The sequence below is a fragment of the Cherax quadricarinatus genome, chromosome 21 (genome assembly GCF_038502225.1).
Source record: "Cherax quadricarinatus isolate ZL_2023a chromosome 21, ASM3850222v1, whole genome shotgun sequence".
Classification (NCBI taxonomy): domain Eukaryota; kingdom Metazoa; phylum Arthropoda; class Malacostraca; order Decapoda; family Parastacidae; genus Cherax; species Cherax quadricarinatus.
The window spans coordinates 15,767,642-15,784,811 of NC_091312.1; the positions used below are offsets into that span (position 1 = coordinate 15,767,642).

At 38.3% G+C, this 17,170-nt stretch overlaps 2 protein-coding genes across 10 annotated transcripts in view; one reads left to right on the plus strand and one right to left on the minus strand.

Annotated features, from left to right (window-relative positions):
- The window catches only part of LOC128689088 (phospholipid phosphatase 5), a 108,198-nt gene extending 99,124 nt beyond the window's left edge, over positions 1 to 9,074 (minus strand). The window contains exons 1-2 of one of the 8 annotated variants that reach the window (XM_053777174.2): positions 8,940 to 9,074; positions 1,340 to 1,445 (exon numbers count right to left, since the gene is read on the minus strand). In XM_053777174.2, coding sequence (XP_053633149.2) covers positions 1,340 to 1,445; positions 8,940 to 9,019 — 186 coding nt within the window. In that variant the 5' untranslated portion in view covers positions 9,020 to 9,074. The other 7 variants (XM_070087254.1, XM_070087255.1, XM_070087260.1 and 4 more) reach the window with 7 other exon arrangements.
- Positions 9,075 to 10,504: 1,430 nt separating this feature from the next.
- Atg16 (Autophagy-related 16) overlaps positions 10,505 to 17,170 on the plus strand; it is a 161,323-nt gene continuing 154,657 nt past the window's right edge. For both annotated transcript variants that reach the window (XR_011392265.1, XM_070087261.1), the window contains exon 1: positions 10,505 to 10,868. Coding sequence is in view for 1 of the 2 variants with exons in the window: in XM_070087261.1 (XP_069943362.1) it covers positions 10,778 to 10,868 (91 nt within the window). In the remaining variant the exon portion in view is untranslated. The remainder of the gene's footprint in view (positions 10,869 to 17,170) is intronic.

A 17,170-nucleotide genomic window follows, 5' to 3' on the forward strand; every position in this document is an offset into this window, starting at 1 on the left:
GTATCAATGTAGAGACAACCTGTACACAATGTAACTTGTACACAAACCAGACGTGTACACTGTTTACAAAACTTACCTTCGCCTGGTTTGTTTACATAACTCTGCGCCAGTCCTCTCTCATGCACTCATTCTTTCTCTCTGGTATGGTAGCCCGGCTGACTACCATACATACCACACTTGATTTTTTACAATAAATACTACTCATCTCACCCTATATTTTAAGGTAAGTAATGAGTGAACTGTATATACATTTTATCGCTCTGGGATGCTTAAATATCATAGAATAGTATGTGTGGGTGGGGTGGCCTGGTATGGTAGCCTGGCTGACTACCATACATACCACACTTGATTTCTTACAATAAATACTACTTGTCTCACCCTAGATTAAGACTATAAATATTTTAAGGTAAGTAATGAGTGCACTATGTGTGTATTGTACTTTTTTATTGTTTTTTGATGCCTGGTTCTATTGCTAACATAATATATGTTAGTGTAAACTTGTTATCTAGTGTTTGTATGCATTTGTAAGTGGAAAAAAAGGGTGTTCCACTTTACGGCGGTTTCCGCTTTACGGCGGTAGCCTGGAACCTAACCCGCCGTATAAGTGGGGCCCTCCTGTATATCTTTTTTTGCTTTGATAGATGAAATTATTAGATCTTTTTTCCTGTCTTGAGTGTGAAATCTGAGCATAACACTTTTTCTACTTTGGTTCCCTAGTAACAGTGATTCTTTTATTTCCGACACTGGTACATTAGCCTGTAGGTGGTCACGTATGATCTGGAGAGTTGTATCTTTGCAGTTGGAATGGTTTAGTTTGCTGGGAAAAGAGTGGAGTGTTAATTATTACTGCATCAGTTAACTTGTCTTGCTCTGTCTTGTCATCTTGGTTAGCAAAATAATTGTTCAATTGGGTATCCCTGTTTATTTTCTGCTCCAATGAGTACATGTTCAAGACTTTCAGGCATTACCAGTAGATTAGGTGCTTTACTGGCTCAATGTGAGCCATAAAAGATCTTTGTATTACGCTTGGACAGTTAACAGGTTAAACAGACTGCACTAAATTACCCCACTGGCAACCACCTGCACATGGTGAGGATGGTTGGGGGGAGGTTATAAGTGCTCTGATGATGCCATGAGCAGTAATGTCTACTGTTCCCTATACCAGTTGGGCTATTGCTAAGAAGACCATTTAAATGCTGCTTCCATATATTTACTATGCATGTAAACTCTTGACTCCTCATTTTTCTTGTAATCAGTAGCACTAAATAACACTCAAAGATAATGATGTTATGTAAGTTTTCTCTAGTTTAATGTATGGGTTTTGCATCAGGATACTCACCCACAAGACAGTAGTTGGAACATAGGAAGCAGTAGGAGGGTTCTTGTACAACCATAGTTCATCTATGTGAATTTTTCGTACGAATGGCGAAGTTTGTTCCAATTCTCTGTATAAGAAACAAAAAACAGAAATTAGGTTAATGAAAGGAATAGCACAAGCAATAAGAAAATTTAGACTGAAATGCTGTACAGTTCAACATTAGTACACTGTTATCCAGTTAATAGGTGTGATATATAAGGAGTAAACTAATAAAATCATGTACACTCCATAAAATATGTGTATCGTAGGAGGCGACTAAATGCCAAGAGCAATGGGCTAGTAACCCCTTCTCCTGTATAAATTAAAAACAAGAAAAAAGAAAACCTTTATGAAATTGGGATGTTTGAATGTGCATGGATGTAGTGCAGATGATAAGAAAGAAATGATTGTTAATGTTATGAATGAAAAGATGTTGGATGTCCTAGCCCTAAGTGAAACAAAGCTGAAGGGGGTAGGGAAGTTGCAGTGGGGAGAAATAAATGGGATTAAGTCATGAGTATCTGAGAGAGTTAGAGCTGAGGAAGGGGTAGCAGTAATGTTGAATGATCAGTTATGGAGAGAGAAGAGGGAATATAAATGTATAAATTCAAGAATTATGTGGATTAAAATAAAAGTTGGATGTGAAAAGTGGGTCATAATTAGTGTGTATGCACCTAGAAAAGAGAGGGGTGTAGAGGAGAGAGAGAGATTTTGGGAGATGAGAGAGAGAGAGAGAGAGATTTTGGGAGATGAGAGAGAGAGAGAGAGATTTTGGGAGATGTTAAGTGAGTGTGTAGGAACTTTCAAGCCAAGTGAGAGAGTAATTGTGGTAGGGGATCTAAATGCTAAAGTAGAAGAAGTACAGTATTTAGAGAAGGTGTGGTCGGTAAGTTTAGGGTGCCAGGTGTAAATGATAATGGGGAGCATTTGATTGGACTTTGTATAGAAAGGGGTTTGGTTATAGGTAACACATATTTTAAGAAAAAGAGGATAAATAAGTATACATGATATGAAGTAGGGCGAGATAACAGCAGTTTGTTGAACTACGTATTGGTAGATAAAAGACTGTAGGGTAGACTTCAGGATGTACATGTTTATAGAGGGGCCACAGATGTATCAGATCACTTTTTAGTTGTACCTACAGTGAGAGTAAAAGGTAGATCAGATACAAGGACAATGGAAGCAGCAAGTGAGAAGTGAAGGTTTATAAACTGAAGGAGGCAGTTAGGGTTAAGATGCAAACAACTGTTGGAGGACAGATGGGCTAGTGAGAGTATTGGCAATGGGGTAGATGATGTATATGGTAAGTTTAAGAATATAGTGTTAGTGTGTTCAGAAGTTTGTGGTTACAGGAAAGTGGGTGTGGGTGGGAAGAACAGTGAGTGGTGGAATGATGCTGTAAAAAGAGTAGTGAGAGAGAAAAAGTTAGCATACGAGAGGTTTTTACAAAGCAGAAGTGATGCAAGGTGGGATGAGTATATAGAAAGAAAAAGAGAGGTTAAGAGAGTGGTGAAGCAATGTAAAAAGAGAGCAAATGAGAGATTGGGTGAGATGTTGTCAACAAATTTTGTTGAAAATAGGAAATTTTTGGATTAAGATTAATAAGCTGAGAAAGCCTAGGGAAAGAATGGATTTGTTAGTTAAAAATAGGAGAGGAGAGTTATTAAATGGAGAGTTAGAGGTACACGTATCAGGAAGATGGAGGGAATATTTTGAGGAACTGTTAAATACTGATGAAGATAGGGAAGCTGTGATTTCGTGTGTAGGTCAAGGAAAATTAACATCTTATCGGAGTGAGGAAGAACCAGTTGTGAGTGTGGGGAGAGTGCGTGGGGCAGTGAGTAGAATGAAAGGGGGTAAAGCAGCTGGGATTGATGGGATAAAGATAGAAATGTTAAAAGCAGGTGGGGATATAGTTTTGGAGTGGTTAGCGTTTTTATTTAATAAATGTAGGTAAAGGGTAAGGTACCTAGGGATTGGCAGAGAGCATGCATAATTCCTTTGTATAAATGCAAAGGGGACAAAAGAATGTAAAAATTATAGGGGAATAAGTCTGTTGAGTATACCTGGTAAAGTGTATGGTAGAGTTATTATTGAAAGAATTAAGAGTAAGATGGAGAGCAGGATAGCAGGTGAACAAGGAGGCTTTAGGAAGGGTAGGGGGTGTGTAGACAAAGTGTTTACAGTGAAACAAATTGGTGAACAGCATTTAGATAAGGGTAAAGAGGTTTTTGTGGCATTTATGGATTTGGAAAAAGCATATAATAGGGTGGATAGGAGGGCAATGTGGCAGATGTTGCAAATGTATGGAATAGGAGGTAGGTTTTTGAATGTGATTAAAAGTTTTTACAAGGATAGTGAGGCTCAGGTTTGAGTACGATTATTCGAGGTTCGAGGGAGATTATTTCCCAGTAAAAGTAGGCCTTAGACAGGGATGTGTGAATGTCACCATGGTTTTTCAATATATTTATAGATGGAGTTGTAAGAGAAGTGAATACTTGGGTGCTGGCAAGAGGTGTGGGGCTAAAAGATAAAGAATCTAACATAAAGTGGTAATTGTCACGGTTGCTCTTTGCTAATGACACTGTGCTTTTGGGAGATTCTGAAGAGAAGTTGCAGAGGTTGGTTGATGAGTTTGGTAGGGTATGTAAAAAGAAGGAAATTAAAAGTAAATATAGGAAAGAGTAAGGTGATGAGAATAACAAAAAACTTAGGTAACGGAAGATTGGATATCAGATTGGAGGGAGAAAGCATGGAGGTGAGCGAGTTCAGGTATCTGGGGGTGGACCTGTCAGCAGATGGGTTTATGGAGCATGAGGCGAATCATAGAACAGACGAGGGAAAAAAGGTGAGTGGTGCACTGAGGAGTCTGTGGAGAGAAAGAATTTTATCTATGAAAGCAAAGAGAGGAATGTATGAGAGTATAGTTATACCAACACTCTTGTATGGGTGTGAGGTATGGGTTGTGAATGTTGCAACAAGGACAAGGCTGGAGGCAGTGGAGATGTCATGTCTGAGGGCGATGTGTGGTGTGAATATAATGCAGAGAATCCGTAGTTTGGAGATTAGGAGGAGATGTGGGATTACCAAAACTATTATCCAGAGGGCTGAGGAAGGGTTATCAAGATGGTTTGGACATGTAGAGAGGATGGAATGAAATAGAATGGCTTCAAAAGGGAATAAATCTGTAGTGGATGGAAGGCGGGGATGGGGTCGGCCTAGGAAAGGTTGAAGGGAGGGGGTAAAGGAGGTTTTGTATGCGAGGGGCTTGGACTTCCAGCAAGCGTGTGTGAGCGTGTTAGGAGTGAACGGAGACAAATTGTTTTTAGGACTTGACGTGCTGTGATTTAGGGAAACTGGCAGGCCGGACTTAATTCCTGGATATGGGAAGTACAGTGCTGGCACTCTGAAGGAGAGGTGTTAAAGTTGCAGTTTTATAACTGTACTGTAAGCATGCCTTTGGCAAGACAGTGATGGAGCGAATGATGATGAAAGCTTTTCTTTTTCGGGCCGCCGTGCCTTGGTGGGAAATGGCCAATGTGTTAATAAAAAAAATAACCTAATTATAATTATAATCATGAGGGAGCGCTAAATTCGTAGGATTACACAGCGCATGTGAGGGGGGGATGGAAGGTATTTAGGCTCACTTCAGGGAACCAGAGCACAGAACCAATTCCCTAGATCAAGAGCCCCTCACTAGCATCAAGGAACCTCCCCTGAGGGGCACAATATACCTAAATCAGGAGTATTGGTCATTTGGTCTAACAGCAGTATACAGTATTTTACTATTCTGTATACATACTTAATTCAAACTATAGATTCACTACAAATCTTATGATTACAAGCATTGATCCTGATACCAACCTCTTATTTAATGACTTAAATGAATCAAACAGTTACTGTAATTACTACACTGCAGAACAATCAAAGGCACTTCTCAGTGCCAACAACAACATAACTATCTTTAACTACAATATCAGATCTTTAAGCAAGCATTATGATGACCTCATAGCATTACTAAATTCCTTACATGCCAATATGTCCATCATTACACTAACTGAAACCTGGCTAAAGCCTGATAGTACAGATGTCTATGCCATTCCTGGTTACACAGCCATACACAATTGTAGGCCAGACCAACAAGGGGGTGGCACAGCCATATACTACTCAGACCAACTACAATGTATCACTAATACTTGCACAAGGGATGAACATGGGGAATATATAATAGCTAAATTCAAATCCAAGTACCTACAAAAACCTCTCACATTGATAAACATCTACAGAGTTCCACAGTCAAACATTAGCCAATTTAGTCAAAATCTAGGAAGTATGATAACTGATGCACGCATGAACAAAGATCACTTACTACTCTCAGGTGACTTCAATATAAATCTCCTGCAAGACCAGGACCCACACGTTACTGAATTCACAAACACAATGAGTAACTGTATGTTACTACCAACAGTAACAAAACCTACAAGAGTTACAGAGACTAGTGTTTCCCTACTTGACCACATCTGGACCAACACCATATCCCCTTTAAAATCAGGCATAATTACAGATAATACCACAGACCACTACCCTACTTTCCTCATAACAACTCTTGGTAAACTACCCCAAGACACTACTAAAGTCACCTTCAGACTTCACAATGAGGCAGCCATTAATAACTTCACAACAGCAGTAGCAAACATTGATTGGCACACTGAGCTAGAAACCTATACAGATATTGACGAATGTATTAATAATTTTCTAAAAAAGACCCAATACCTCTATAACAAGCACTGCCCTAAAAAAACTAAACAGATGACAGCAAAGAGATTGAACAGTCCCTGGCTAACACCCAGCATTCTCAAATCCATAAATACAAAACACCAATATGAAAAACAGTACAGAATGGGTCACATAACCAGAGACCAAACAAAACGTTACTCGTCAATCCTAACCAGCCTGATAAGAAGGGCAAAAAAATTGTATTATGAGAACAGATTATCCAACTTACGAGGTGATATAAAAAAGACCTGGAAAACCCTATCAGAAATTCTGGGAACAAAAAAATATCACAAAATAGCGAAATAAAATTAGCAAAATCAGATGAACCCCAACTCCCACCAACAGAAACAGCAAACAGACTCAATGATTTCTTCTCCACTATAGGACAAAACCTTGCCAATAAAATCCCAAGCTCAGATACCCCACCAAATGACTACCTCACCGGCAACTACCCGAACACACTGTTCCTAGCTCCGACTAACCCATACGAAGTCTCCCTTATTATCAACGCACTAAAAAACAAGGCAGGAGATTTAAATACCTTACCACCCTTTATATACAAAAAAGTGTCACAAGTGCTATCACCAATCATTGCAACACTCTTTAACAAATCCATTGAATCCTCCACCTTCCCTACAGTACTCAAAATAGCAAGGGTCACCCCGATCCACAAAGGAGGAGACCAAACAGAGTTGAATAACTATAGGCCAATATCCAACTTACACCCTCTCTCAAAAATCTTTGAAAAATTAATTCATAAACGAATCTACTCCTACCTTATCTCCCAAAACATACTCAACCCCTGCCAATTTGGATTCAGGCCTAATAAAAATACTAATGATGCTATTATACACATGCTAGAACATATATACACTGCAATAGAGAAAAAAGAAGTCCCACTGGGGATCTTCATTGACTTACGTAAAGCTTTTGATACAGTTGACCATGACTTGCTCCACGTAAAATTGTCACACTATGGTATAAGAGGGCACTCCCTCAACTACCTCAAGTCATACCTCAGCAACAGAAGCCAATATGTGTACGCAAATGGGGCAAACTCTTCTGCGCAACCAATTACAGTTGGTGTCCCACAGGGAAGTGTCCTTGGCCCTTTTCTCTTTCTCCTATACATAAATGACCTTCCAAATGCTTCGCAATTACTCAAACCCACACTATTTGCAGATGACACTACATACGTCTTCTCTCACCCGAGCCCAGTCACGCTAGCCAATACTGTAAATACCGAATTACAGAAAATATCTACCTGGATGAAGACTAACAAACTTACACTAAACATTGACAAAACCTACTTCATTCAGTTTGGTAACAGAGCTACAGATGTCCCTCTTAACATAATGATAAACGGATCACCTATCACAAAACTAACAGAGGGAAAATTCTTAGGAATCCACCTTGATAATAGACTCAAATTTCATACACATATACAACAAATTTCTAAGAAAATTTCCAAGACTGTAGGCATACTATCGAAGATACGGTACTATGTTCCACAGTCAGCCCTCCTGGCCCTATATCACTCTCTTATTTACCCCTATCTCACCTATGGAATTTGTGCATGGGGCTCAACAACAACTAACCATCTCAGACCACTAATTACCCAACAAAAGGCTGCAGTTAGAATGATAACAAATTCTCACTACAGGCAGCACACTCCACCAATATTCAAAACACTCAACCTACTCACCATACAAAACATCCATACTTATTACTGCACCTATTACATACATAGAACACTTAACTCTGATATTAACCCTCCCCTCAAACATCTCCTTGCCAACCTCAACAGAACACATGACCATAACACAAGGCACAGATCACTCTTTGATGTTCCTCGTGTCCATCTCACGCTATGCAAAAACTCAATGCACATAAAAGGCCCTAAAATCTGGAATTCATTACCTGTAAATATAAAAGAAACACTACCTGTTTATAAATTCAAGTCTCTTCTCAAAGATCATTTACTCACCCAAAACCAAATAAATACTGAATAACTGAACCTTATAAATTGTATATCTTAAATGTTTCTCACAATTATATCACATAAATGTTAAACCTAAAACCCAATCTAACTTTATTATTTTTTAAATACACTACCTAACAGAATACTCCATACGACTGAATGTACAACAATGCAAGCAACCATATGACCTGTCTTTGTAATACTCACTTGTGCTTTATAGTAATCTGTTTACATTAATGTTTTATCACCGATTTCATCATTGCTTAGTTAATCTTAAGTTAATTTTAAGCCAGCCCGTAATGCTATGCATAGTATAAGTGGCTTTGGCATACTGCTCTTATCTGTATTTTTTTGTACCTCTGTATGTGTGCTCAAATTGGAAATAAAAAAATAAATAAATTGGTGATTTTTCGCAGCCACATCAAAGACAAGGTTCATGAAAGAGAATGGGTGACCTCGGCTTGATCCAAGTAATTTCACTGAGGTACAGGTACACGTAAGTACAATTATTTCCATTGAGGTTGGTTTGAGTTACATTTTATTTAATTGGTAGGGAGGAAGGCGAAATCCATATGGGGTAAAACGCTTGGGGAATAGAAAGCAATCAGATTCGATCCAAGGAAAATCCAACTCCCTGGATCAAGAACCCCTCACCATCATGGACCTACCTGGAGTGGGTTGACAGGTGACAGCACCTGCCGGGCTGCCATCCACGTTATCACTCCACATCACCACTGATAATAACATAACCCACCAGCTACCCTGCTCCACACCATTAATGTGACCCATCCTGCATACCAACCACCACATTACTTGCACACTTACATGAATATAACGGAAAGGAATGCTCGAGTCAAAATTTCCAGCCAAAATGTGGCTTGAGCTTCTATCCATCTGATCATCATCACCTCGTCTATCCTGGGAGAAACATTCAAACAAGTTTCATTCAGTCCCTTTAAAAATTAAGAATATTCCCCCCCCATTAATGAGGGGTGCCTTAATGCTGGTCAAGGGCTCTTGATACAAGGAATTGGAGCACCTTCCCCTTCCTCATATCAAACCTGATTACCTTCCATTCCTTAGGTGATGCATGGCCCCCTACGGATTTAACGTTTTCTCCCTATGAATATAATATCTTGTAAAAATAAAAACAACGTGAGATTTCAGGACACTTTAATTTAATTTCCTAAAACTGAAAACTGTTGGTATTTAAATACCATTTACTACCAATATATTAATAGTTTGAACACTGAATTATAGGTTAATAATTACTTGCGCTCTTTCTAAAGTTCTTCATTACCCTTACTCACTTATTAACCTACTAATTTGTTTACTGACTTACTATAATATAACACATAGACATAATATAAGAAACAAATACCTCTTTCGTATACCACGTGTAGGACTCCACTAATATAGAAATTCCATTCATATAAAAGGGACAAAAATACTGAACTGTCAGAAAATGTCAAAAGTTTCTTTAATGCCAACATAATTAATAATTGTTAAGAAAAACACCTGTTTACGTCATTATTGTTATCACCATAATTCAAGAATTATTGTTATTACTATAATTCCCCCACTCAATAATAACTATGAACTATCTTGTCCCATGTTATCTGTATCGTAATCTAAGTAACTTACTATATATTCACCATCTCACTTCAATCATTCCACAAAACTGAAGATCACTGAATCAGTTTAAATAATACGTAATTCTGTTTTAATTGATCATTTGTTATTAGCGACCTTTCTTATTGTATTTATGATTGTAGTTCAGTAACGTGAAAGTCTGTTGATTAGTGGCCCGAAATGTATTGCATAATTAACAACTTTCTTTTCTACCTACCATTGTATTAATTCACTTAAAATACGTCATTTGTACGACATAAAGAAATATACTACTACTTATTAGCAGTATTATTAAATATCTGTCATTGTTCAATATGTCATTTTCAACCTGCCTCATTGTACTCAGGATAAATTTATTTTCAACAGTAAGTCTATACTTACTGTATGTTTTTTTTTTATCTCATCCACCTCGTGACTGGAATGAATCAATCACACTGCAGTGCCACACAATGCCTAACATTATATACGATGACTAGAATTAAACAGTGTGCAAGTTTTGGAATTAGCTTGCCCAAAATGCTTCGTAGTTTCAAGTGGCTTCTTCTGAGCATGCATTTTGTATCAAATAATTTTTGTCGCAATTGTATCAAACTGCAACCAATGTGAATATTTTGGTCATTGTATCTTCTATGCATGCTTCTTAAAAATAAACGTTTTTATATTTAAGTTGTTTTTATCTTGCCTGACTTATCTACTTTATGACTGAGTCAGAAGCACGACCAGCAGTGTTTAATGAAGGTGAGTAATATATAACTAAGCGACCAAACACATGCATCAAAAAACACTGTTGTTGTTGATTCAAGCATGGGGATTGTGGACGTCTGGTTCTGCCTGGGTTTAAGTAATGAGGCCCAGTTAACCTAATTGTGAACTTATTGTTGACGTTGCTCTTTCAAGATGAAACGTTGTTTCTTTTCATAATTCTCGCCCATCTTGTTCCCAGACTCCCGGTAGGCAGGGCTTGTTAAAGTTAGCTTTAGTGACCTTTAACCCCCAACACTAACAACAACAACAACACCACCATAGGCGTGATGGCTTTCAACTGGCGACACACAATATATTGTAAGCTACGTGAGAGAAACAAAAAGGAATTCGAGAACATCAATGATCTAATTCAGCTACGTAAGTATTTGTGTGTTCAGAGCGTTTTGTGTCCTGGAGAAATATTTCCTCAGGAAATAAATTATACTAGAGTGCTTTGTTGGGTTATTATGAAGGTAAAGCCGAAGATAACCCAGTTATTATTATAATCAAAGGGGAAGCGCAAAACCTGTAGGATTATACAGCGCCTGTGGGAAGGATGTGGACGGTATTGAGGCTCAGTTCAGGGAACCGAAGCACAGATCCAGTTCCCTAGATCAAGAGCCCCTCACCTTGATGCTGGTGAGGGGCTCTTGATCTAGGGAATTGGATCCATTCTCTGGTTCCTTAAATTGAGCCTGAATACCTTCCACATCCCTCCCACAGGCGCTGTATAATCCTACAGGTTTAGCGCTTCCCCCCTGATTATAATAATAATTGGGTTATCTTCAGCTTCATCTTCATAATTTATCGCAGCCCTTTGCCTATAATAACCATGTATGAATTAAGTAAAATGTTTGTAAAAGCACCGCGAATTTAACCTAAATACAAACTTCAATAAAATTATCACGTCATCTTTTTAATGCCTATTATAATTATTTGTTAAAATCAGCGTTAAGTAGGTAAAGTTTTAATTTAGGTTTTACACACATAATATGCAATTCCTTTTACAATATTCTTGAGGGCACACATAGACATATACAAAGTACATTATGTAGAATTAACCTAGGATAACCAAATTAATTCAACATAAACATTTATATATGAAAAATAATGTAAAAAATGTAAAAATCTGTATGAGTGTGTGTATATATATATATATATATTTTTATTATTATTATTATTATTGTTATCACACTGGCCAATTCCCACCAAGGCAGGGTGGCCCGAAAAAGAAAAACTTTCACCATCATTCACTCCATCACTGTCTTGCCAGAAGGGTGCTTTACACTACAGTTTTTAAACTGCAACATTAACACCCCTCCTTCAGACTGCAGGCACTGTACTTCCCATCTCCAGGACTCAAGTCCGGCCTGCCGGTTTCCCTGAACCCCTTCATAAATGTTACTTTGCTCACAGTCCAACAGCACGTCAAGTATTAAAAACCATTTGTCTCCATTCACTCCTATATATATACACACACACATATAATATATATATATATATATATATATATATATATATATATATATATATATATATATATGTGAAGCTTGGGTGGTAAATGCAGCAGCGAGGAGACGGTTGGAGGCAGTGGAGATGTCCTGTCTAAGGGCAATGTGTGGTGTAAATATTATGCAGAAAATTCGGAGTGTGGAAATTAGGAGAAGGTGTGGAGTTAATAAAAGCATTAGTCAGAGGGCAGAAGAGGGGTTGTTGAGGTGGTTTGGTCATTTAGAGAGAATGGATCAAAGTAGAATGACATGGAAAGCATATAAATCTATAGGGGAAGGAAAGAGGGGTAGGGGTCGTCCTCGAAAGGGTTGGAGGGAGGGGGTAAAGGAGGTTTTGTGGGTGAGGGGCTTGGACTTCCAGCAAGCGTGCGTGAGCGTGTTAGATAGGAGTGAATGGAGACGAATGATACTTGGGACCTGACGATCTGTTGGAGTGTGAGCAGGGTAATATTTAGTGAAGGGATTCAGGGAAACCGGTTATTTTCATATAGTCGGACTTGAGTCCTGGAAATGGGAAGTACAATGCCTGCACTTTAAAGGAGGGGTTTGGGATATTGGCAGTTTGGAGGGATATGTTGTGTATCTCTATACATATATGCTTCTAAACTGTTGTATTCTGAGCACCTCTGCAAAAGCAGTGATAATGTGTGAGTGTGGTGAAAGTGTTGAATGATGATGAAAGTATTTTCTTTTTGGGGATTTTCTTTCTTTTTTTTTTGGGTCACCCTGCCTCGGTGGGAGACGGCCGACTTGTTGAAAAAAAAAAAAAAAAAAAAAAAAATATATATATATATATATATATATATATATATATATATATATATATATATATATATATATATATATATATATATATACACACACACATATTTATTTATATTAGACCCTGATAAAGCATGTGATTTGGTAACTTTCACCTAAGTTTTAGAGATGATACTTCAGAACAAATATTTCTTTTCCTGTGCCATATCTAGGGCAAAAACCGCATCCAGTATTGGATCCTGCTTAAGCGAGATGGGACTTACACAGAGGACTTCAAAGAAATGAGTGAGCTACTGAAGTCCCATTATGACTCAGTGTTTAGTGAGCAGTTGTTTTAATCAGGCTAAGGGGGACAGTTTAACCCTTAAACTGTCCAAACGTAGATCTATGTTTGCACGCGTAGTGCTGCGACCTTGATTTTCTCCATAAGAAACAATGTAAAAAAAAAGTAGATCTACGTTCAGAGCGCTATGCAAGCAAACATAGATCTACGTTTGGACAGTTTAAGGGTTAAATGAATTTTTTATGACTGAAACCCAAAATTTGGTTAATTCAGGAATTTCTGATACAATCCTAACACCACAGGACTTTGAAAAATCAATAAATGACATGCCCATGCATTCTACCCTAGGCCCAGACTCGTGGAACTTCACGTTCACTAAGAATGGCAAGAAACCCCTTTCACATGCCTTATATATTTTATGGAGAGGGAGCATAGACATGGGTCATCCCACATTCACTAAAAGTAACAGATATAGCCTCACCCCACAAAGATGGCAGTAAAGCACTTGCAAAGAATTACAGGCTCAGAGCACTAACGTCCCACATAAAAATCTCTGAAAGGGCTCTAAGAAGCAAGATTGCCAACTACTTAGATATCCATAAGTTGCACAACCCAGGGCAGCATGTCTTTAGAAAAGGCTGCTCCTGCCTCTCACAGCTACTGGATCACTATGACATAGTCTTGGATGCACTGGAGGACAATCAAAATACAGGTGTAGTATACACAGACTTTGTGAAAACCTTCGACAAGTGCAATTCTGGTGAAATAGCACACAAAATGTGTGATAAAGGAATAACAGGAAAAGTTGGTAGATGGATCTATAACTTCCTGACAAATAGAGTAATAGTAAACAAAGTAAAGTCAGAAGCAGCTACAGTGAAAAGCTCCCATGCTTTTTCTCATCCACATATCTGACATAGACAGAGATGTAAGCCGCAGCACCATATCGTCCTTTGCTGACGATACCAGAATTTTCATGATGGTGTCATCCATTGAGGACACTGCAAATCTCCAAATGGACATTAACCAAGTCTTGAATCCTTTCAGGCTCCAGGCCTCTCAATCTGAAAGTTGTCCACAGGGTCCAAGAATTAAAAAAAAAAAAAATGTTATTTTTTTCTTGTGAAATGGTAGAGAATTTTTTTCTGAAGGTAATAAAACAAAATGTACAAAATTTGATGAAAAAATGATGAAATTACGCTATCGCAAATTCTGCTGTGTCAGCAGTATTTACACTTCAGCAGTTTTGCCCACTTTGAGTCCTATTTTAGGCCAATTACATTGTTCCATTTGACTGAATTCTTAGCTATTTCGCTAGTGAGCCTTCCATTTTATTGACTGAGCACAAGAATCTGCCCAATCAACTATTTCAGCTACTCAATACAGTGATCAGAAATTGGTAATTTGGCCAGTTTCACACAAATTTCAAAATATGCCAACTTAAAAGTAGGGTCCAGAATAAACAATGCAGGCATTCTTGATACTAAAATAACATTTCCTCTGTTCATTAGTTACATTCCCATGCTTTACACATGAATTCCATTTTGAATTTTTATTTACACAAATAATTTTTATTCACAAAAAATAGAAGACTTACTGTTACGCATTATGCACATTCATGAGCACATATTAGATTGACCAGTGGACATGTATTGGACGAGTTATGTGATTTGTTTACTCTGGAATATTGGCAAAAGTCGAATATTTCTGCTACTTTGAACTCAATTTCAAGCTATTTTCAGTCCTCGGACCAATCAAAATCATCTTTATTTCTGTAATATATCTTCCATTCTATCAAATGAGACCAAGAAACCATGAATACAACCATTAAACCATACAAAAATAAACTGCAAAGTCACTGATTTAAACTAAAACCATGGTTGCAGGATTTTTTTTATATGGTGCACACTTACCACATAGGCCCATTCTCTCATATCTAGGCCCAAATTTACCACTCACAGCTTATCTGAGTGAGCTGAGCTCATGGCATAGAACTATGGCACTAACACTGATTTTAAAGCTGTAGAACTACGGCACAGGCTCAGAAAGGGTTAAATTGGTGTCAGAAAACAATATGAAGTTCAATGAAGACAAAATTCAATTACTGCTCTATGGAAAACTCTAGGAAATAAAAAGTGGATCGGAGTATAAAGCAAATTCCAACCACAGAATAGAGCGAAAAACTAATGTGAATGACATGGGAGTGATAATGTCAGAGAATCTCACTTTTAAAGATCACAACAATGTATCTACCACTAGTCCCAGGTCTGCACATGGAAATCACTTTCTATGAAAGCAAAAGACTCAGCAGGCAGCACAGCATCCCCCAATGAAAAGCAGAGGTGCCATGAGTATGCTAAGAGACAACCCAGTAAGTGTCAGAGGCCTAAGACTGTTTAACTGCCTCCCTACATACATAAGGGTGATTACCAATACACCCCTGGCTGTCTTCAAGAGGGAGCTGGACAGACACCTAATATCAGTACCTGACCAACTGGGCTGTGACTCGTATGTCAGTTTGCGTGCGGCCATCAGTAACAGTCTGGTTGATCAGTCCCTGATCCACCACGAGACCTGGTCATGGACTGGGCCGCGGGGGCATTGACCCTCAGAATACCCTCCTGGTATACACCAGCATCCCATATAAGCAGTATATGTATATACATCTCTCCCAGCGCTGTTCATGCACTGTATGACCCTCTATGGGTTTTAGCACTTCTCCATGAATATAACAGTATTAATCCCTACACTGCTGGATGTGCTCAAGTCAGCCTGTCATGCCCATCTTCAAGAAAAATAGTTAAGAACATAAGAAAGGAGGAACACTGCAGCAGGCCTGTTGGCCCATACTAGGCAGGTCCTTTACAATTTATCCCACTAACAAAACATTTGCCCAACCCAATTTTCAATGCTACCCAAGAAATAAGCTCTGATGTGCAAGTTCCACTCAAATCCAACCCCTCTCACTCATGTATTTATCCAACCTAAATTTGAAACTACCCAAAGTCCTAGCCTCAATAACCCAACTAGGTAGACTGTTCCACTCATCAACTACCCTATTTCCAAACCAATACTTTCCTATGTCCTTTCTAAATCTAAACTTATCTAATTTAAATCCATTACTGCGGGTTCTCTCTTGGAGAGATATCCTCAAGACCTTATTAATATCCCCTTTATTAATACCTATCTTCCACTTATACACTTCGATCAGGTCTCCCCTCATTCTTCGTCTAACAAGTGAATGTAACTTAAGAGTCTTCAATCTTTCTTCATAAGGAAGATTTCTAATGCTATGTATTAATTTAGTCATCCTACGCTGAATGTTTTCTAACGAATTTATGTCCATTCTGTAATATGGAGACCAGAATTGAGCTGCATAATCTAGGTGAGGCCTTACTAATGATGTAAAAAGCTGTAGTATGACCTCTGGACTTCTGTTGCTTACACTTCTTGATATAAATCCCAGTAATCTATTTGTCTTATTACATACGCTTAGGCATTGCTGTCTTGGTTTAAGGTTGCTGCTCACCATAACCCCCAAGTTCTTTTTGCAATCTGTATGGCTAAGTTCTACATCATTTAACTTATAAGTACAGTGGACCCCCGCATAACGATTACCTCCAAATGTGACCAATTATGTAAGTGTATTTATGTAAGTGCGTTTGTACGTGTATGTTTGGGGGTCTGAAATGGACTAATCTACTTCACAATATTTCTTATGGGAACAAATTCAGTCAGTACTGGCACCTGAACATACTTCTGGAGTGAAAAAATATCGTTAACCGGGGGTCCACTGTACTAGGGTTATGGACACTCCCGAGCTTCAGAACCTTGCATTTATCTACATTGAACTGCATCTGCCACTTTTCTGACCAAGAATAGAGTTTGTTTAAATCCTCCTGAAGTTCCATAACATCTACGTTTGAATCAATTATCCTACCTATCTTTGTGTCATCGGCAAATTTGCTCATATCACTAGTAATTCCCTCATCAAGATCATTGATATACATGTATATTATAAACAACAACGGGTCCAAGACTGATCCCTGTGGAATGCCACTTGTTACAGATCCCCACTCGGATTTAACCCCATTTATGGACACTCTCTGCTTCCTGTCTGTGAG